The 21,479-nt window shown below is 45.8% G+C and overlaps 1 protein-coding gene across 1 annotated transcript in view; it reads left to right on the forward strand.

Moving 5' to 3' along the window:
* The window catches only part of LOC121538310 (serine/threonine-protein kinase WNK1), a 69,849-nt gene that overhangs the window by 42,355 nt on the left and 6,015 nt on the right, over window positions 1-21,479 (forward strand). Inside the window, exons 11-24 of the mRNA XM_045206936.1 lie at window positions 41-84; window positions 382-517; window positions 664-780; window positions 1,044-1,145; window positions 1,764-1,812; window positions 3,996-4,157; window positions 4,518-5,883; window positions 6,493-7,663; window positions 7,926-8,178; window positions 13,761-13,840; window positions 15,752-16,092; window positions 16,469-16,701; window positions 18,427-18,522; window positions 18,612-18,787. Coding sequence (XP_045062871.1) covers window positions 41-84; window positions 382-517; window positions 664-780; window positions 1,044-1,145; window positions 1,764-1,812; window positions 3,996-4,157; window positions 4,518-5,883; window positions 6,493-7,663; window positions 7,926-8,178; window positions 13,761-13,840; window positions 15,752-16,092; window positions 16,469-16,701; window positions 18,427-18,522; window positions 18,612-18,787 — 4,326 coding nt within the window. The remainder of the gene's footprint in view (window positions 1-40; window positions 85-381; window positions 518-663; window positions 781-1,043; window positions 1,146-1,763; window positions 1,813-3,995; window positions 4,158-4,517; window positions 5,884-6,492; window positions 7,664-7,925; window positions 8,179-13,760; window positions 13,841-15,751; window positions 16,093-16,468; window positions 16,702-18,426; window positions 18,523-18,611; window positions 18,788-21,479) is intronic.

Raw genomic sequence — 21,479 nt, forward strand, 5'->3', positions numbered from 1 at the left:
GTCTGTGTGTCTGTCTGTCTGTATCTATGTGGCTCTACAGGAGAGTCCAAACCAGTCTGGCACAGAGAGACACTCCACTTCAGGGTATGTGTCACATCATTACTCTCAACGTCGTTCCCAATTCGCTCCATAGCTCTAGCCCCCGGTCAATGTTAGCAGATCTATAAGGTGGAAGTGATATGGTGGATGCTTCACCACTACACTGCTTATACCTATCCAGACCCTTCAGATCTGCAATCATCCAAGGGTTAAGACCAAGGGGAAGGGCTAGGGACCGGTTGTCAATGTTCTACTTTTCGTTTGTTTTTCATGTTAGAAGAGGTTATGCCCAATACTTTACTTGAAGTACTAACAATAGGAGTACTATTAATTTGACCACAGCTCTGTTCCAGCCAATGGGGATGGGGATTTACAGATGTTGGCCAATGGGAAACTAGAGAGGGTGAAGTCTCAGAGGAGATTGTCCTATCGGGGGCCGGATAAAGGATCACATGCATTTCAACTGAGCATGATTCAGGTATAGTATCCCTAATAGTATTAATCCCTCTCAGGATGTAAAAGATTTCTAAGAAATGGTCATGTCCAAGAAATTATAACGTCCAAGAAATGTTTGTGTCCAAGATATTGAAAGGCCAACATGGTTTCTCTTGCTGTGCTCCGTAGGTGTCCGGCTCTGGGGACAACATGGTGGAGTGTCAGCTGGAAACCCACAGCAACAAGATGGTCACCTTCAAGTTCGACACTGACGGAGACGCACCTGAAGACATCGCAGATTACATGGTGACTAGACCAACACACAGTTATACATGGACATTTGTTTGGGATTATAGCACCACAAACATCTACCTGTTTGGATATATTACATATGATTATATTCATGTATGATTATATTATATTAGATGGGATGAGGATTTTTGCAGCAAGCACTCTCATTTGGACTAATGCCAACTACCCCATGCAGCCTGTGTTTGGTCCATTAAGTTTGGTTTTAAAAAGTGTGTTCTATTGTGTATCAATTTGTGTATCTGTAATGGCTTGTGTAGGTGGAGGAGGATTTTGTCCGTGAGTCAGAGAAAGAGACATTTGTGGAAGATCTGAGGTCCATTGTCAAGAGAGCTCAGGAAATTCTCCTCACACATCAACAGGTCTGGTTTGAAAACATTGGTTGCGTCCCAAATGACACTGTGTTCCCTACATAGTGCGCTACTTTTGTCCAGAATCCTATGGCCACTGGTCAAAAGTAGTGCACTACATAGGGAGATAGGAAGGGTGCCATTTGGGATGTAACCAGTATGTAATGTCTGTTCGGCTCTTTTCTACTCTAAATCTTTACAGACATACAGTTTTAAATGCTTAACACCATACACATAGTACAGCCAGGGTACAATATGTCCTGCTTTGGATATAATGTTGCCTTGAAACAGGTCCATATACTGTCTGGTCATTTTCTCCTACCATTATGGAACCACTATGTCAGTAGCCATGTTTTATATTATGGTGAAAATAAAGGAAATAGAGCCTGCACACTCATGAGCTCCACCACGTATCTTTATTAATAAACAAACAACGTTTTGATCCTGCAAGGTGAACACTGAACATACAGAGAGCTAAAGTCATATGTAATGGTGTATGGAGAACATACAGGGGCCTTTACAGTAGCTAATGCATTGGAGCAACCATAACTCATCTGATTTATTACCATGTAATTCTGCCTGTATGTATGTTAACATGGTCTGTTCTGTGTCTTCCTGTTGTCTGTCAAGACTGGGTCTATGGAACAGCTGTATGTGAGCACTCCAACAGGCACAGCAAGTGAGTTACAATCTAAAATGGCCCGTTATTCCCGATATAGTGCACTACTTTTGACCAGATCTCTATGGCCCCTGGTCAAAAGTAGTACACTAAATAGGGAATAGGATGCTATTTGAGAGGCAGCCCTTCCTCCGTCCTCTGTCCTCCCCACCACTCCTCCTACAGCATCTATAGGCTATAATCTACTGAGCTTGGAATGGAAAATACAGATGAGAAGATAGAGAGATAAAAGCGAAAGATGACAACTTAATTGCCCATTACATTTTCATAAAATAGATTATATTGTAATGAACCTTTTACACAGTTCGATTGACATGATGTAATATCATTCTATCTTCTAGTTGAAATACTGTATTTTATTTTTTATTTTTGCACTCATACAGCAGTCATTACAAACTGAAATTCATGCGTATACAACATTTTAATGGATAAGAGCAACAACATTTAAAAATAAGAGAAACCATTTCAATCAAAAATGTCCCGTGGTCTTAAAGCCACTCATTATTCAAAGAGCAGAAATATGAGATTGGTGAGCTCAGTCCGTTTGTTTTGGCTGCGAGTGTTCCTGCCTGTCACTGTGATTCGGTCAGGAGGTAGCCAGTCCCTGAATTGAGATTTTAGGAGTCTGACCATGAAGTCAGTGCAGAGTTGTGTCCATCTTTCGTGAAGCCGGAGCAGGGACAGCGTCAGCATGCTCTCTTCTAGTGGACTATAAATGGTCATGATATCTGGTGCTTTGCCAAATGTGGCTTAATCCTTTTGCCCCACCTTTATAAAGCGTTATGAATGATTATGAATTATTTCTGTTTAAGGCAGCTTCATTTAGCCTTGGAAGTAAAGTTTTAGTTCATTAAAATAGGACCTTTTTATATAGGATTTCTCTTTTTCTTCCAGCACCCCAGTCAAGCATCTCTGTAGGCCAGGGATGGGCTACTGGTGGCCCGCGGCCCCCTTTTTGTAGGCCCCGGGATCAATTTCCAAAAACAAACAAACAAAACAAAAAAAGTATATACATTACCAATCAAAGGTTTAGACACATACTCATTCAAGGGTTTTTCTTAATTTTTTACTATTTTCTACATTGTAGAATAATAGTGAAGACATCAAAACTATGAAATAACACATATGGAATCATGTAATAACCCAAAAAATTATTTTTGATTTTAGATTCTTCAAAGTAGCCACCCTTTGCCTTGATGACAGCTTTGCACACTCTTGGCATTCTCAACCAGCTTCATGAGGAATGCTTTTCCAACAGTCTTGAAGGAGTTCCCACATATGCTGAGCACTTGTTGGCTGCTTTTCCTTCACTCTGCGGTCCAACTCATCCCAAACCATCTCAATTGTGTTGAGGTCGGGTGATTGTGGAGGCCAGGTCATCTGATGCAGCACTCCATCACTCTTCTTGGTCAAATAGCCCTTAAAAAGCCTGGAGGTGTGTTTTGGGTCATTGTCCGATTGAAAAAAAAATGATAGTCCCACTAAGCGCAAACCAGATGGGATGGCGTATCGCTGCAGAATGCTGTGGTAGCCATGCTGGTTAAGTGTGCCTTCTAAATAAATCACTGAAAGTGTCACCAGCAAAGCACCCCCACACCATCACACCTCCTCCTCCATTCTTCACGGTGGGAACTACACATGCAGAGATCATCCGTTCACCTACTCTGCGTCTCACAAAGACACAGCGGTTGGAACCAAAAATCATGGTCGAATTACCGACCACAGGGCCACCATTGATTTTGTTAGTCACTCTCACTCAGAGATCATATTAAAAACTGCAAACATTTCTCTCCACCTTATGGCAAAATGTGTAGAATTGCATGAAATTAGTTGTTGTAACATTGCAAAATGTTCAGGGCGGTGACAACAACATTTGCGGCCCCTCATGATTAATTCCGATCTTTTGTGGCCACACCATCAAAGTTGCCCATCCCTGCTATAGGCCTTATAAAGTGTTGATGAAGCCTTGAAAGTTGTAGTTATTTTAAAGTGGGACCTTTTCTATGTTATTTCTCTTTATCTGCCAATGGAATCAGCACCCCCCTTGATAAAGCATTATGAATTATTCTGAATGATTTCTAAAACATATATGTAGGCTTTATAAAGTGTTTAAGGAAACCTTGAAAGTTGTAGTTAGTTTAAAGTTTAAAGTGGGACTTTTTATATATTATTTTATGTTCCAGTGGACGGGACGCCTCAGTCGTCTCCGGTGGGCAGATGGAGGTTCTTCATCAACCAGACGATCAGACACAGAGACTCCACATCCAACCAGGGAGGAGCATCCACCCCTCCACCTCTCTCGACCGGAGAGGTCAGGGTGCCCCAGTCTACAGACACTGACCGAGGTACAGTAACAGGACCCGGGTCTGGGCTAACAGTCATTTAACACTGGGCATTCATACCCTTTTCACACCACCAAGCCCACCCGAAAACCAGTAGGGGTTGAAATATTTTCTGAACTGTCCTGTGCAGTTAGTGTCCTGCTCCATTAATGGGCTATGCACTGTACACAAAATGCAACTTTTCTAACACAGTTGCAGCAACTATGGTGGAAGCTTAACCAGGCCAGTGTAGTACGGCTGGGCTCTGCTCAGTAGTGTGAAGGGGGTACATTCTGCTGTGTTTGGTTCTGTCTGTTGAGTAACACCAACTAACCCTCTGTACCTCCTCTCTCTGGTCTGCTCTGATTGGTCGACATACTCTAGAGGGGGACGGAGGATCCCAGAGATTGGACTCCTCCTTTGCTGAAATGGTCTCCTCTCCTCCTCTCTGCCCCACTTCCACCCTGTGTGCCCTGACCCCTGCTTCCACCTGCATCTCCACCGTTTCTACCCCTGCCTCCATGTCTGCCCCCCCAGCCACTGCTGCCCCCGCTCCTGACACGACTGCCTCTGCTGCCTCTGACAGTAGTGTTTCTGACCCGGCTTCTACTAGTGCAGTTGTTGCCTCAGTCCTACACCCAGTCCCCGCTGCCTCAGCTGGCCTAGGCCCAGACCTGCAGGCTTCCATCGACCAAACTTCCAGTTCCACCACAGCAACATCCTCCATTCCAACCCATGTCCCAAATACCGCTACCAACCTCCCAGTCCCAACCATGGTAGCCGCTTCTACCACCATTGATCCCTCTACCACAGCCTGTCTAACTGAAGCTCTGACCTCCCCAGCTAGTAGTGGCAGCTCCATGGTGAGCCAGGGCCAAGGCCCAAGCCTAGGGGATGTAGTAGCAGTGGCAGCCCCAGGGCAGTGTGTGTCTGCAGGGGACCACTCATCCACCGGCTCCATCCAGCCTCCAGTGGCTGTGTCTGCAGCCGTGGCCTCTCCTCCTGTTAGCCATGCAGGTCTGAAGCAGCAGCAACACACTCAACCTCTGATTCAGTGCATGCCAGCCCAGCCTCAGGCTCCACCTCAAGCTCAGGTCCAGTTACAACAGCAGCTCCAGACAATGCAACAGGTACAGCAGCAGCAACAGCTCCTAGAACAGCAACAACAACAACACCTGCAGGCTGTGCAACTCCAACAGGTACAGCAACAACAGCAAGTGTACCAAGAGCAGATACAACTGCAACAGCAGCAGCAGCAACAAGCGTTGCAAAAATCTATTGAACAGTTGCAGATGCTGCAACAGCAACAACTACAGCCACAACAACAGCAGCAGCAGTCTGAGCTACATTTGCAGCCCCAGCTCAGTCAGACAAAGCCGTTACAACAACAGTGTATGTCCCTGCAACCACAGACAGATATGTTGCCACTGGCACTACAACAACAGATACAGCAACTGCCTGTCCAAATGCAGAACACAGAGTTACACATGCAACAGCCACAGCTACACCAGTTACCCCCACCACAACAACAACAACAACAGCCACAGCTACACCAGTTACCACCACCACAACAACAACAGCCACAGCTACACCAGTTACCACCACAACAACAACAACAGCCACAGCTACACCAGTTACCACAACAACAGCCACAGCCACAGCTACACCAGTTACCACAACAACAACAACAGCCACAGCTACACCAGTTACCTCCACCACAACAACAACAACAACAGCCACAGCTACACCAGTTACCACAACAACAACAGCCACAGCTACACCAGTTACCACCACAACAACAACAACAGCCACACCAGTTACCACAACAACAACAACAGCCACAGCTACACCAGTTACCACCACAACAACAACAACAACAGCCACAGCTAAACCAGTTACCACCACAACAACAACAACAACAACAACAGCTACACCAGTTACCACCACAACAACAACAGCCACAGCTACACCAGTTACCACCACAACAACAACAACAACAACAACAGCTACACGAGTTACCACCACCACCACCACCACAACAACAACAACATCTACACCAGTTACCACCACCACAACAACAACAACAACAACAGCTACACCAGTTACCACCACCACCACAACAACAACAACAGCCACAGCTAAACCAGTTACCACAACAACAACAACAACAGCCACAGCTACAGCAGTTACTACAACAACAACAACAACAACAGCCACAGCTACAGCAGTTACCACCACAACAACAACAACAACAGCCACAGCTACACCAGTTACCACAACAACAACAACAGCCACAGCTACACCAGTTACCCCCACCACAACAACAACAACAACAGCCACAGCTACACCAGTTACCACAACAACAACAACAGCCACAGCTACACCAGTTACCACAACAACAACAGCCACAGCTACACCAGTTACCACCACAACAACAACAACAGCATCAGCAACAGTTAGGTCTGGAACAGGCACTACATATTCAGCAGCAACAGCAAATGCTCCAACAACAACAACAACAACAACAACAACAGCAGTCTTTTATGGCTGTAACAGCCATACAGGGAGATGTGTTACAGCAGCAACATGCGCTGCTAGCCCAGTCAGTGAACCAACAGTATGTCCAACAACAACCAGTACAGCTACTAAACATGGCACTGGTACAACCACAGCAAGCTTCTCAACAACAACAACAACAACAACTCACGCACAGACTCCCTCTAGAACAGACACAACACCAACTAGTACAGTCACAACAGCTGCTAGAGCAACAACAACAACAACAAGAGGTTAACCCTCAGCAGAAGCAGCAGGAGCCCCAGCAGGCTCCTCTCCAGGACCAGCCGTTGTTCCAACAGTCAGAGTGGGAGCTGTCTACATGGGAGGCCATTGTGACCGAGGATAAAGTCAGTCACTCTGCCCCTCTACACCCCTCCTCAGACTCCTCTCTGCCCCTCAACATTAACACAACCTCTGATGCCCCCCTACCGCCTCTCTCCCTCACCCTGACACCCTCCCCGGTCCAGCCATCCTCTGTGGCTGAGTCGGACAGCGAGGGCCCTCCCAAAATTGAGTTTGTAGACAACCGCATTAAGACTCTGGATGAAAAGCTGAGGAACTTGTTGTATCAGGAGTATAGTAGTGGGGCAGGTGTGACGGGGGGAGCTGCTGTGGTTTCTACTATAGGTCCCACCTCAGTGTCAGCAGCCTCCACATCGGCAGGAGGGGACGAATCCTCGGAGCCGCACTCGCTCCATCCCTCCTCCTTCCCTCCTCCTGCGTCCTCCTCATCAGACACCTCTCCTCATTCCTCCTCCTCCACCACCTCCTCCACCACCTCCCGCTCCTCCTCCCCCTCTCCTGACCTGGAGAGGGGGAGAGGAGTGGGGGAGGAGGCTCCTCCAACAGGCCCGGTGGAGCAGCAGCCCACCCCGTCGCTCTCCTCCGCCTCCCCCCCTTCCTCCCTCCTGGCCCCCCTACACGGAGACTCTGCCGGGCCCCCGCCTATCCCTGGAGAACCCACCGTTCTTGTAAGTGAGGTGCACATATCTGAATAGTGTTTGATTGGCTTCCTGAAACATTTAGTAAAGACCACTGCTTTGATTGCCTTGTTGTTATGAATTAATAGATACATTTTTCAATGCTGTGGTTCTTGTAATGTACTTATGATATTTCAGTATCTCTCCTTTTCTCTCTGAGTGTCTCTACTATGACCCCCCATGGCTGCAGCCACTCTTACCTTGTCGCTGTGTTACCTATCCCCTCCCCTATCCCCTCCCCCTACACCTCCAGGCTGCCCCCTCTCACTCTGACACCAGTACCCCAGGAGAAGTCACTACGTGGCCCCCCAATCTGCACCCCATCCCCCTGGGCCCTGGACCACTGCCGCAGCATAATGCAGGAGGTGGATATTTTGGCCTAAACCTGACATGTCCTAGTATCAGAAATCCCGTTAGCAAGAAATCCTGGACTCGCAAATTCAAAAGCTGGGCGTGCAAACTGCGCCACTCCGCCAGCTTGTTCAAGAAGCCCAGAGTCAAGCAAGGTAGCGTGTTCTTAGAGAGAGAGCGAGAGAGAGGTTGAATGGGGCGTTGGTTGGTTGGGGTGTTTATCTAAAATACAAAGGTTGTCTAGTTATGTTTAATATAATTCTGTTAAGTGTAACATAATTGTGTAATTTCTGCGACTCTTATCTTGACAGGAATTATTATTCCTTTGTTATTTTTTAACTAATCTTTTGGTAATAAGTAACTGTAATTTTATATTTTTCTGGTATTTCTATTTTTATGTGATTGTCTTTGTTGTATGGTGTCAGTGTTGACGATATCTCTACATGATACATTACTCTTATCTTCTGGAATGTTCTGTTTTGCAGAATGGCTTTACTACATTTATTTGCCCATCTTTTTTGTTTGCATGGGGGGGGGGTTACTCACCCTGCCTGGGCCTGCATGATGCCAGAACAGTGTAGAGAAGAAGAGAGAGATGGGGGGATGAGGAGGAGGAGTAGAGAAGAGGAGAGTGTAGGAAGAGAGAGATGGGGGGATGAGGAGGAGGAGTAGAGAAGAGGAGAGTGTAGGAAGAAAGAGATGGGGGGATGAGGAGGAGGAGTAGAGAAGAGGAGAGTGTAGGAAGAAAGAGATGGGGGGATGAGGAGGAGGAGTAGAGAAGAGGAGAGTGTAGGAAGAAAGAGATGGGGGGATGAGGAGGAGGAGTAGAGAAGAGGAGAGTGTAGGAAGAAAGAGATGGGGGGATGAGGAGGAGGAGTAGAGAAGAGGAGAGTGTAGGAAGAAAGAGATGGGCAGTATAAGGAGGCTGATGATGTGTTTACAACTGTAACTCTGGAGATCGGAGTAGCGCCTGCCTGCTTGCTGCAACCAGGATATGAGAGCATTAGACCCCTTTATGACCCCCACCAGCCCCGCCACACCCCCACTCTCTGCTCTCAGAGGATAATGGCCACTGCACACTGCTCAGTCAGTGCCCACCACATAGCAACCACACACTCCACCTGCTGACACAGAGTAGCTCAGACTAAGCACCTCACACACACACACACACACATATACATACACATACACATTCACACTTTGAGTGCTCACTCACACTTGGCAAATGTCATGACAATCCATGGCAATCACTCCATTAGGTATGCAATACATTATGCAATGCTTTATAAATGAGCCATTTGCTTGCCAGTAGGTTCTGTATGTAATATCCTAGATTATGATGACATCATAATTGACTATACATTGTGCACATTGTTCAGTGCAGGGTTTAGAAGTAACTACCCATTCGGTTTATTTCTTACCTGCATAGGCTTTTATAAGGCTGAGCCAATAAGCTCACATTGTTTTTTGCAGACTGCTATTCTTGCATGTATTAGTGTGTTTCACTGTAGTTTAGTTATTTGTGTATTTTCATTGTAAATATAGCATATGGCATGAACATACAGCACGCTACATACAGTTGAAGTCGGAAGTTTACATACACTTAGGTTGGAGTCATTAAAACTTGTTTTTCATCCACTCCACAAATTTATTGTTAACAAACTATAGTTTTGGCAAGTCGGTTAGGACATCTACTTTGTGCATGACACAAGTAATTTTTCCAACAATTGTTTACAGACAGGTTATTTCACTTATAATTCACTGTATCACAATTCCAGTGGGTCAGAAGTTTACTTACCCTAAGTTGACTGTGCTTTTAAACAGCTTAGAAAATTCCAGAAAATGATGTCATGGCTTTAGAAGCTTCTGATAGGCTAATTGACATTATATAAGTCAATTGGAGGTGTACCTGTGGATGTATTTCAAGGCCTACCTTCAAACTCAGTGCCTCTTTGCTTGACATCATGGGAAAATCAAAAGAAATCAGCCAAGACCTCAGAAAAACAATTGTAGACCTCCACAAGTCTGGTTCATCCTTGGGAGCAATTTCCAAACGCCTGAAGGTACCACGTTCATCTGTACAAACATTAGTACGCAAGTATAAACATCATGGGATCACGAATCCACCATACTGCTCAGGAAGGAGACGCGTTCTGTCTCCTAGAGATTAACGTACTTTGGTGCGAAAAGTGCAAATCAATCCCAGAACAACAGCAAAGGACCTAGTGAAGATGCTGGAGGAAACGGGTACAAAAGTATCTATATCCACAGTAAAACAAGTCCTACAGTGAGGGGAAAAAGTATTTGATCCCCTGCTGATTTTGTACGTTTGCCCACTGACAAAGACATGATCAGTCTATAATTTTAATGGTAGGTTTATTTGAACAGTGAGAGACAGAATAACAACAACAAAAAACAGAAAAACGCATGTCGAAAATGTTATATATTGATTTGCATTTTAATGAGGGAAATAAGTATTTGACCCCTCTGCAAAACATGACTTAGTACTTGGTGGCAAAACCCTTGTTGGCAATCACAGAGGTCAGACATTTCTTGTAGTTGGCCACCAGGTTTGCACACATCTCAGGAGGGATTTTGTCCCACTCCTCTTTGCAGATCTTCTCCAAGTCATTAAGGTTTCGAGGCTGACGTTTGGCAACTCGAACCTTCAGCTCCCTCCACAGATTTTCTATGGGATTAAGGTCTGGAGACTGGCTAGGCCACTCCAGGACCTTAATGTGCTTCTTCTTGAGCCACTCCTTTGTTGCCTTGGCCGTGTGTTTTGGGTCATTGTCATGCTGGAATATCCATCCACGACCCATTTTCAATGCCCTGGCTGAGGGAAGGAGGTTCTCACCCAAGATTTGATGGTACATGGCCCCGTCCATCGTCCCTTTGATGCGGTGAAGTTGTCCTGTCGCCTTAGCAGAAAAACACCCCCAAAGCATAATGTTTCCACCTCCATGTTTGATGGTGGGGATTGTGTTCTTGGGGTCATAGGCAGCATTCCTCCTCCTCCAAACACGGCGAGTTGAGTTGATGCCAAAGAGCTCGATTTTGGTCTCATCTGACCACAACACTTTCACCCAGTTCTCCTCTGAATCATTCAGATGTTCATTGGCAAACTTCAGACGGCCCTGTATATATACTTTCTTGAGCACGGGGACCTCGCGGGCGCTGCAGGATTTCAGTCCTTCACGGCGTAGTGTGTTACCAATTATTTTCTTGGTGACTATGGTCCCAGCTGCCTTGAGATCATTGACAAGATCCTCCCGTGTAGTTCTGGGCTGATTCCTCACCGTTCTCATGATCATTGCAACTCCACGAGGTGAGATATTGCATGGAGCCCCAGGCCGAGGGAGATTGACAGTTATTTTGTGTTTCTTCCATTTGCGAATAATCGCACCAACTGTTGTCACCTTCTCACCAAGCTGCTTGGCGATGGTCTTGTAGCCCATTCCAGCCTTGTGTAGATCTACAATCTTGTCCCTGACATCCTTGGAGAGCTCTTTGGTCTTGGCCATGGTGGAGAGTTTGGAATCTGATTGATTGATTTCTTCTGTGGACAGGTGTCTTTTATACAGGTAACAAACTGAGATTAGGAGCACTCCCTTTAAGAGTGTGCTCCTAATCTCAGCTCGTTACCTGTATAAAAGACACCTGTGAGCCAGAAATCTTTCTGATTGAGAGGGGGTCAAATACTTATTTCCCTCATTAAAATGCAAATTAATTTATAACATTTTTGACCTGCGTTTTTCTGGATTTTTTTGTTGTTATTCTGTCTCTCACTGTTCAAATAAACCTACCATTAAAATTATAGACTGATCATTTCTTTGTCAGTGGGCAAACGTACAAAATCAGCAGGAGATCAAATACTTTTTTCCCTCACTGTATATCGACATAACCTGAAAGGCCGCTCAGTAAGGAAGAAGCCACTGCTCCAATTAGCCTATCAGAAGCTTCTAAAGCTATGACAATTTTCCAAGCTGTTTAAAGGCACAGTCAATTTAGTGTATGTAAACTTCTGACCCACTGGAATTGTGATACAGTGAATTATAAGTGAAATAATCTGTCTGTAAACAATTGTTGGAAAAATTACTTGTGTCATGCACAAAGTAGATCTTCTAGCCTACTTGCCAAAACTATAATTTGTTAACAAGAAACGTGTGGAGTGGTTGAAAAACGAGTTTTAATGACTCCAACCTAAGTGTATGTAAACTTCCGACTTCAACTGTACAGACTTTCTGTTTAAAAGCTGCCAAATATCATACACCACGGACAGCATCCCTGTTTATCCAAATTAATCCATAATGTCAATCGGTTAATTGATTGGTTGATTCATTGATGTTGATTGGTTGATTGACGTGATGTTAGTGTGGGACGTAATATGTTGCTGGGACACTGTCTATGAGTGTGTGAGAGAGAATGGATGTGTGTGGTTGTGGGTGGGTGGGGGTATACTGATGCATACGCTCAACTAACTGACCCCTCCCCTAAAATGGATTTCTATGTTATGTTATGATTAATCACTTATCTACCACCCTTCCCATCTACATCTATCTACCACCCTTCCCATCTATATCTATCTACCACCCTTCCCATCTATATCTATCTACCACCCTTCCCATCTATATCTATCTACCACCCTTCCCATCTACATCTATCTACCACCCTTCCCATCTACATCTATCTACCACCCTTCCCATCTACATCTATCTACCACCCTTCCCATCTACATCTATCTACCACCCTTCCTATCTATATCTATCTACCACCCTTCCCATCTATATCTATCTACCACCCTTCCCATCTACATCTATCTACCACCCTTCCCATCTACATCTATCTACCACCCTTCCCATCTACATCTATCTACCACCCTTCCCATCTACATCTATCTACCACCCTTCCCATCTACATCTATCTACCACCCTTCCCATCTACATCTATCTACCACCCTTCCCATCTACATCTATCTACCACCCTTCCTATCTATATCTATCTACCACCCTTCCCATCTATATCTATCTACCACCCTTCCCATCTACATCTATCTACCACCCTTCCCATCTACATCTATCTACCACCCTTCCCATCTATATCTATCTACCACCCTTCCCATCTATATCTATCTACCACCCTTCCCATCTACATCTATCTACCACCCTTCCCATCTATATCTATCTACCACCCTTCCCATCTACATATATCTACCCCATTACAGGTCATGCTTATTTAAGCATGCTTTTATTGTAGATGTACTGTATCTTTACTTATCTTTATCATAACATTTTTGTTTATTCCTGTCGCTGTAAGAAAAGGACAGTAAAATATTGTAAAAATGCTATGGTTTTCTAAATCAACGTAATGTACACACACTTTCCCATAGTCATGCATGTACTGTTAGATTGTACACAATACAATGTATTGTACAGTTACAGGGTGGTGTGCTGATGATGATGTGATGTCATGTGATTCAATGATTTTTTAAACTCTGTTTTTCTGTGTTTGTGGTGTTTGTGGTGTCTGTGTGTCCACGTCTTATCTCTGTGCTTGTCTGTGTGTCCCTCTGTGTGTGTCCACCCATATGTGCCTATTTCTGTGTGTTTGTCTCTGTGGCTCTACATTGTCCTCACTCATGTGAATGTATGTCTCTATGTCTGTCTCTGTGTCCTTGTCTCTCTATGTCCTCTCTTTCTTTCTCTTCCCCTTGGTTTTCATTCCCTCTTTTTTCTAGATGGTCACTGTAGAGGCAGCCAGGCAGTCAGAGAGGGAGCTTCCTCCAACCCTACCCACTCACTCAAGGGACGATTTCGGGTACGGCCCATCCAGAAAAATAATCTAGCCCCTAGACAATAGATCTGAAAGGATTAGATAGGTGTAAGCAATATGTGAAAATAATCCACCCAGTATACGAGGGGACAAGATACAATCCCTTGCAAAAGTATTCATCCCCCTTGGCGTTTTTCCTATTTAGTTGCATTACAACCTGTAATTTAAATGGATTTTTATTTGGATTTCATGTAATGGACATACACAAAATAGTCCAAATTGGTGAAGTAAAATAAAAATAAATACTTGTTTTCAAAAAATTCTAAACAATAAATCACGGAAAAGTGGTGCGTGCATATGTATTATATGTATACCCTTTGCTATGAAGCCCCTAAATAAGATCTGGTGCAACCAATTACCTTCAGAAGTCACATAATTAGTTAAATAAAGTCCACCTGTGTGCAATCTAAGTGCCACATGATCTCAGTATATATACACCTGTTCTGAAAGGCCCCAGAGTCTGCAACACCACTAAGCAAGGGGCACCACCAAGCAAGCGGCACCATGACCAAGGAGCTCTCCAAACAGATCAGGGACAAAGTTGTGGAGAAGTACAGATCAGGGTTGGGTTCTAAAACAATATCCAAAACTTTGAACATCCCACATAGCACCATTAAATCCATTATTAAAAAATGGAAAGAATATGGCACCACAACAAACCTGCCAAGAGAGGGCTGCCCACCAAAACTCATGGACCAGGCAAGGAAGGGCATTAATCAGAGAGGCAACAAAGAGACCAAAGATAACCCTGAAGGAGCTGCAAAGCTCCACAGCGGAGATTGGAGTATCTGTCCATAGGACCACTTTAAGCCGTTCCCTCCACAGAGCTGGGCTTTACGGAAGAGTGGCCAGAAAAAAGCCATTGCTTAAAGAAATAAATGAGGAAACACGTTTGGTGTTCGCCAAAAGGCATGTGGGAGACTCCCTAAACATATGGAAGAATGTACAGGTCAGATGAGACTAAAATTGAGCTTTTTGTCCATCAAGGAAAATGCTATGTCTGGTGCAAAGCCAACACCTCTCATCACCCCGAGAACACCATCCCCACAGTGAAGCATGGTGGGGGCAGCATCATGCTGTGGGGATGTTTTTCATTGGCAGGGACTGGGAAACTGGTCAGAATTGAAGGAATAATGGATGGTGCTAAATACAGGGAAATGATTGAGGGAAACCTGTTTCAGTCTTCCAGAGATTTGAGCCTGGGACGGAGGTTCACCTTCCAGCAGGACAATGACCCTAAGCATACTGCTAAAGCAACACTTGAGTGGTTTAAGGGGAAACATTTAAATGTATTGGAATGGCCTAGTCAAAGCCCAAACCTCAATCCAATTGAGAATCTGTGGTATGACTTAAAGATTGCTGAACACCAGCGGAACACATCGAACTTGAAGGAGCTGGAGCAGTTTTTGCTTTGAAGAATGGGCACAAATCCCAGTGGCTAGATGTGCCAAGCATATAGAGACATACCCCAAGAGACTTGCAGCTGTAATTGCTGCAAAAGGTGGCTCTACAAAGTATTGACTTGGGGTGTGGGGGGGGGGGATGAATAGTTATGCACGCTCAAGTTTTCTGTTTTTTTGTCTTATTTCTTGTTTGTTTCACCAAAAAAATTTTTTTGCATCTTCAAAGTGGTAGGCATGTTGTGTAAATCAAATGATACAAACCCCCAAAAATCAATTTTAATTCCAGGTTGTAAGGCAACAAAATAGGAAAAATGCCAAGGGGGGTGAATACTTTCGCAAGCCACTGTAACTACTACCAGGCCTATTCAATTCTTTCAGATCTATGAGGTGCCTAGAACTTTCTGATAATCCTGAAAATCCCTTCCTGTTTAAATATCAGAATACGCTGGAGGAGGAGGAACACACACAAAGTTAATGACTCACATTTTTCCAGGTCACCACAGTGCCCCAGCTCCCTGAGGCCTCTCCCCCCAAAGAGGCAGCCTCCGGTATAGGCAGCAGTCACAGGAAAGTGGGGCGCTTCTCTGTCACCCAGATGGACGCCCAGAAAGAGGAGAAAGAGCTAACGGACAGCTCCCCTGTGTCTCCTGACCTGGAGAGAGAGAGGAGGAGGGCCCGAGGGAAGGAGGGAGAGGAGGGGAAGAGGAACCCAGCACTGAGCCACCCACCACGAGGACATTGGCATGGTCACTCACCCCTAGGCAGTAGTGATGATGAGGAGAGTGAAATGGGGGATGAAGACCTGAGGAAGGAGCTGCACAAGCTGAGAGAGAAGTGAGACATGGAGGGAAAGAAGGGACAAGAAGAGGGAGGGATAGATCATAATAAACCCAATCAAGAAAGAAAGAAAGAAAGAAAGAAAGAAAGAAAGAAAGAAAGAAAGAAAGAAAGAAAGAAAGAAAGAAAGAAAGAAAGGAAAGCATCTACTGAATTCACCTTTTCCCCATTTTGACCAATTTGTATTATCTTCCCCCCTCCCATCCCTGCCTGCCTACATTCTCAAATGTCCTCACTTTCTCCTCCGCTATTCTGTCTCTGTCGCTCTATTCTGTCTCTCTTTCATTAATGATCTCCCAAACCCCATTCTGTTAATTTCCCTTCCTCCGTCCTCCCTTCCTCTTTCCTATCCCTGTGTTCTACCACTTGCCAGACACATCAAGGAGGTGGTGTCCCTGCAGGCTCAGCAGAACACAGAGCTCCAGGAGCTGTACAGACAGCTCCGCTCCCTCAAAGACCACCGGCCGACCCTGCCTCTGCCCCGCACCCCAACCCTCCCCTTGGGACTGCCAGCCCTCTCCCCCCGCAGGCCTCGCCCAGCCAAAGCCAAGCTCCGGCCCAGACCCCACTCCCACATGGACAACAATGGAGTCACTGGTCAACCCGGTAACCAATCTCTCTTCCTGGGTCTACTTTCGGTCTTTCAATCTCGATCTCTCTGTATTTTTTTTTCTCTCTCTCTCTCTCTCTCTCTCTCTCTCTCTCTCTCCTTCTTTCACTCTTTCTCTATCTCTATCTCTGTACCCCCCCCCCTTCCCTCTATCTCCCTCTCTCACTGAAGGTGTACAGTGCCTTCGGAACGTATTCAGACCCCTTTACTTTTTCCAAAATGTGTTATTCTAAAAGTGATTTTTTAAAATTATTATCCTCAGCAATCTACACACAATACCCCATAATGACAAAGCAAAAACAGATTTTTATAAATGTTTGCAAAAGTATTGAATATAAAAAACAGAAATACCTTATTTACATAAGTATTCAGACCCTTTGTTGTGAGACTCGTAATTGAGCTCAGGTGCATCCAGTTTCCATTGATCATCCTTGAGATGTTTCTACAACTTGATTGGAGTCCATCTGTGATAAATTCAATTGATTGGACATGATTTGGAATGGCACACACCTGTGTATATAAGGTCCCACAGTTGACAGTGCATGTCAGAGCAAAAACCAAGCCGGAATTGTCTGTAGAGCTCCGGGACAGGATTGTGTCGAGGCACAGATCTGGGGAAGGGTACCAAAACATTTCCCTGTGAACACAGTGGCCTCCATCATTCTTAAATGAAGAAGTTTGGAACCACCAAGACTCTTCCTAGAGCTGGCCGCCTGGCCAAACTGGGCAGTCGGAGGAGAAGGGCTTTGGTCAGGGAGGTGACCAAGAACCCGATGGTCACTCTGACAGAGCTCTAGAGTTCCTCTGTGGAGATGGGAGAACCTTCCAGAAGGACAACCATCTCTGCAGCACTCCACCAATCAGGCCTTTATGGTAGAGTGGCCAGACGGAAGCCACTCCTCAGTAAAAGGCACAAGACAGCCCGCTTGGAGTTTGCCAAAAGGCACCTAAAGACTCTCAGACCATTAGAAACAAGATTTTCTGGTCTGATGAAACCAAGGTTGAACTCTTTGGGCTGAATGCCAAGCATCACATCTGGACGAAACCTGGCACCATCCCTACAGTGAAGCATGGTGGTGGAAGCATCATCCTGTGGGGATGTTTTTCAGTGGCAGGGACTGGGAGACTAGTCAGGATCGAGGCAAAGATGAACGGAGCAAAGTACAGAGAGATCCTTGATGAAAACCTGCTCCAGAGCTCTCAGGACCTCAGACTGGGGTGAAGGTTCACCTTCCAACAGGACAACGACCCTAAGCACACAGCCAAGACAATGCATGAGTGGCTTCGGGACAAGTCTCTGAATGTCCTTGAGTGGCCCAGCCAGAGCCCGGACTTGAACCCGATCTAACATATTTGAAGAGACCTGAAAATAGCTGTGCAGCAACGCTCCCCATCCAACCTGACAGAACTTGAGAGGATCTGCAGAGAAGAATGGGAGAAACTCCCCAAAAACAGGTGAGCCAAGCTTGTAGCGTCATACCCAAGAAGACTCAAGGCTGTAATCGCTGCCAAGGGTGCTTCAACAAAGTACTGAGTAATGGGTCTGTTTTTGCTTTGTCATTATGGGGTATTGTGTGTAGATTGATTAGGGGAAAAAAACAATGTAATCGATTTTAGAATAAGTCTGTAACCTAACAAAATGTGGAAAAAGTCAAGGGATCTGAATACTTTCCAAAGGCACTGTATATGTGATATCTGACTGTCTGTTGTATCTCCTGAAGGTATCCAGCAGTCCAGTAGTTTTTCAGGGGGAGAACAGAGCAGACTACCACCGTACTGCAACCCAGAACACACCACCCTACTGACTACTAAAAGAGGTAAGTAAAGGTTTCACCAAAACATAAGACTATTCCTCTTCCTCTGAATAAGTAGTTTGATTGAATATCTTCCCTTTATCTTTTCTCAGACCACAGTCCTCCCTCCCAGGGTGCCAGGAAGAGCATGTTCACAGATGACTTGCACAGACTGGTTGATGATTGGACGAAGGAGACAGTGGGTCCAACCCATCCCAAGCCCTCGCTCAATCAGATCAAGCAGATTCAGCAGGTGCAGGAGTTGAGAGGTTGGCCACAGCCCACAGAGGTAAAGTACAAGGTCCACCCACTTGTGACCTATGTGTACAGTTGGTGTACAATTCAGTCTATGACTGCAAGCTACCAATAACTACTACTACTGTTACTACTACTACTACTACTACTGTTGTTTACTACTACTACTACTACTACTACTACTACTACTGTTACTACTACTACTACTACTGACTACTACTACTACTGACTACTACTACAACATGAGTACATTTTTGGTCTGTGTAGTAGTCACGTTTCCTCATTAATAAATTACAGTGGTATATTTTTTACATTATGGTTATTACTAGGGCTGTGGCGGTCATGACATTTTGTCAGACGGTAATTGTCATGCAAATGTATGCCGGTTTCATGGTAATTGGCCATTAATTAAACAAACATGTTCAGTAGAACATCTCCATTTTAAAAAGTCTAATAAATCAATTTAATATAGCCATCACAATCAAATCCATTATGTATTTAGTTGTGATAGGCCTATAAACCTGGGAATGTCTTAGAAATCAAAACATAAGGGCTGCATGATACAACTCTATATTGATGATTTGGGAAAAGTCGCAAAAAAAGGCATGCGCTCTGATCCTTGCTCTTCCAGCGGAAACAATTGCATTGCTGCTATGTGTTATGATTTAACTGGATAGAACCCAAATGCAGACAAGTACACCAAGCCAGAGAAGTTTTAACAGGTTTATTATAATGTTCAATAGTCCAGGTTTCCAATAAATGGGGAAGAGCAAGTCCAGGTTACAGGGAGGGTACAGATCCAGGTCAGGGCAGGTGTGGTACCGTAATGTCCTAGTGTCCGTGGTGAGTCCAAAGGAGAGGCCCGATAGTGGAGAGCAGGATGGTGGTGGCAGGAGTGAAGCGGAGGCAGGAGTCAGGTTCCAAATATCTGTGGCACAGGAGAAAAAGTAAATAAACAGTCCAAAAAACACAAGAGCGAAAACAGACAGGTTGAGTCGGCAGCGAGACTAACATGGTTGTCTTGACTATGATCTGACGATGAGTGGAAAGTTTGACCGGGTCTTAAAGGCTGAGGTGATTATGGTGAATGAGCTGCAGCTGGAACCCTGACTCCCGCACACCAGACTTCACTCCTGCAATCAAGGACAGACAGAGGGGAGGGGGAGAGCAGAGAGAGAGCTACCTAGCAGCAGTAGGCCTAACAGTACCCCCCCTCTACGGACGCCACCTGGCGGCCGACAGGGTTTATCAGGATGTAACCTATGAAACTCACGAACCAGAGCAGGATCCACAATGAAGCTCCTGGGCACCCAGGAACGTTCCTCAGGACCATAACCCTCCCAATCCACCAGGTACTGGAAACCACGACCCCGGCGGCGAACATCCAGAAGTCGCCGGACAGTGTAGACCGGACCCCCACCCACGATCTTGGGCGGAGGAGGGGGACGAGAGGGCGGGCACAAAGGGCTAACCGACACAGGCTTAATCTGGGAAACATGAAAGGTGGAATGAACCCGTAGGGAGGCAGGAAGCTGTAGCTTAACCGCGCAGGGGTTAACAATAGACAGTATCTTGAACGGTCCTATAAAACGAGGCGCCATCTTCTTCGACTCCACCTTCAATGGAAGGTCCCGTGACTTCAGCCATACCTCTTGACCAGGAGAGTAACCGGGAGCCTGGGACCGGTGACGGTTGGCTTGCCTCTGCATGTACGCCGAAGCTCGGGACAGAGCTACCCTGGCCTTCCTCCAGACCTTGCAGCAGCGGCGCATGTGGGACTGCACCGAGGGTACCGCAAGTTCCCTCTCTTGGGAAGGGAACAGGGGAGGTTGATAACCCAGAGCACACAGAAAAGGAGACAAACCAGAGGAAGCGTTAGTCAAGGTGTTATGAGCATATTCCACCCAGGGGAGCATGGAGCTCCATGACCCAGGGTTAGACCCAGTGACACAGCGAAGTGCGGTCTCCATCTCCTGGTTCGCTCTCTCGGCTTGCCCGTTGGTCTGGGGGTGATATCCAGAGGACAGGCTGGATGTAATGCCCAAAGCTTTACAGAAAGCTTTCCACACCTGGGAGACAAACTGGGGACCCCTGTCAGAGACAATATCCGTGGGTAGACCATGAGAGCGGAACACATGTTCAACCAAAATATCAGCCGTCTCTCTGGCAGTGGGCAGTTTAGGTAGGGCCAAAAAATGAGCGAACTTAGAAAAACGATCAATCACCGTAAGAATGACAGTCTTACCAGATGAGGGGGGAAGTCCAGTGACAAAATCCATAGCGATATGCGACCAGGGCCGGCTGGGTATAGGTAGAGGTCGTAGATGACCAGCGCTGGCCTGGGTGGAGTTTTTACTTCGTGCACATACCGTACAAGCAGCAATGAAGGCTCGAGTGTCCGCCTCCATCGTGGCCCACCAGAACTTCCGTCGCACAAAGTCAAGGGTCCGCGAAACTCCAGGGTGACAGGTAAGGGGAGACGAGTGAGCCCACTGAAGTACCTGGGAGCGAGCAGACTCAGGGACAAACATCCGGTTAGGAGGACCCCTCCCAGGGTCAGCTTGATGATATTGAGCCTGTCTAACAATCCCCTCGATGTCACATGTGATGACTGCAATACTGCAGGTAGGAGGCAAAATGGGTTCAGGGTTACTACCAGTATCAACAGCCGAATGAACACGAGACAGGGCGTCAGGCTTGACGTTGCGTGACCCAGGACGGTAAGA

Source organism: Coregonus clupeaformis, chromosome 24 (genome assembly GCF_020615455.1).
Source record: "Coregonus clupeaformis isolate EN_2021a chromosome 24, ASM2061545v1, whole genome shotgun sequence".
Classification (NCBI taxonomy): Eukaryota; Metazoa; Chordata; class Actinopteri; order Salmoniformes; family Salmonidae; genus Coregonus; species Coregonus clupeaformis.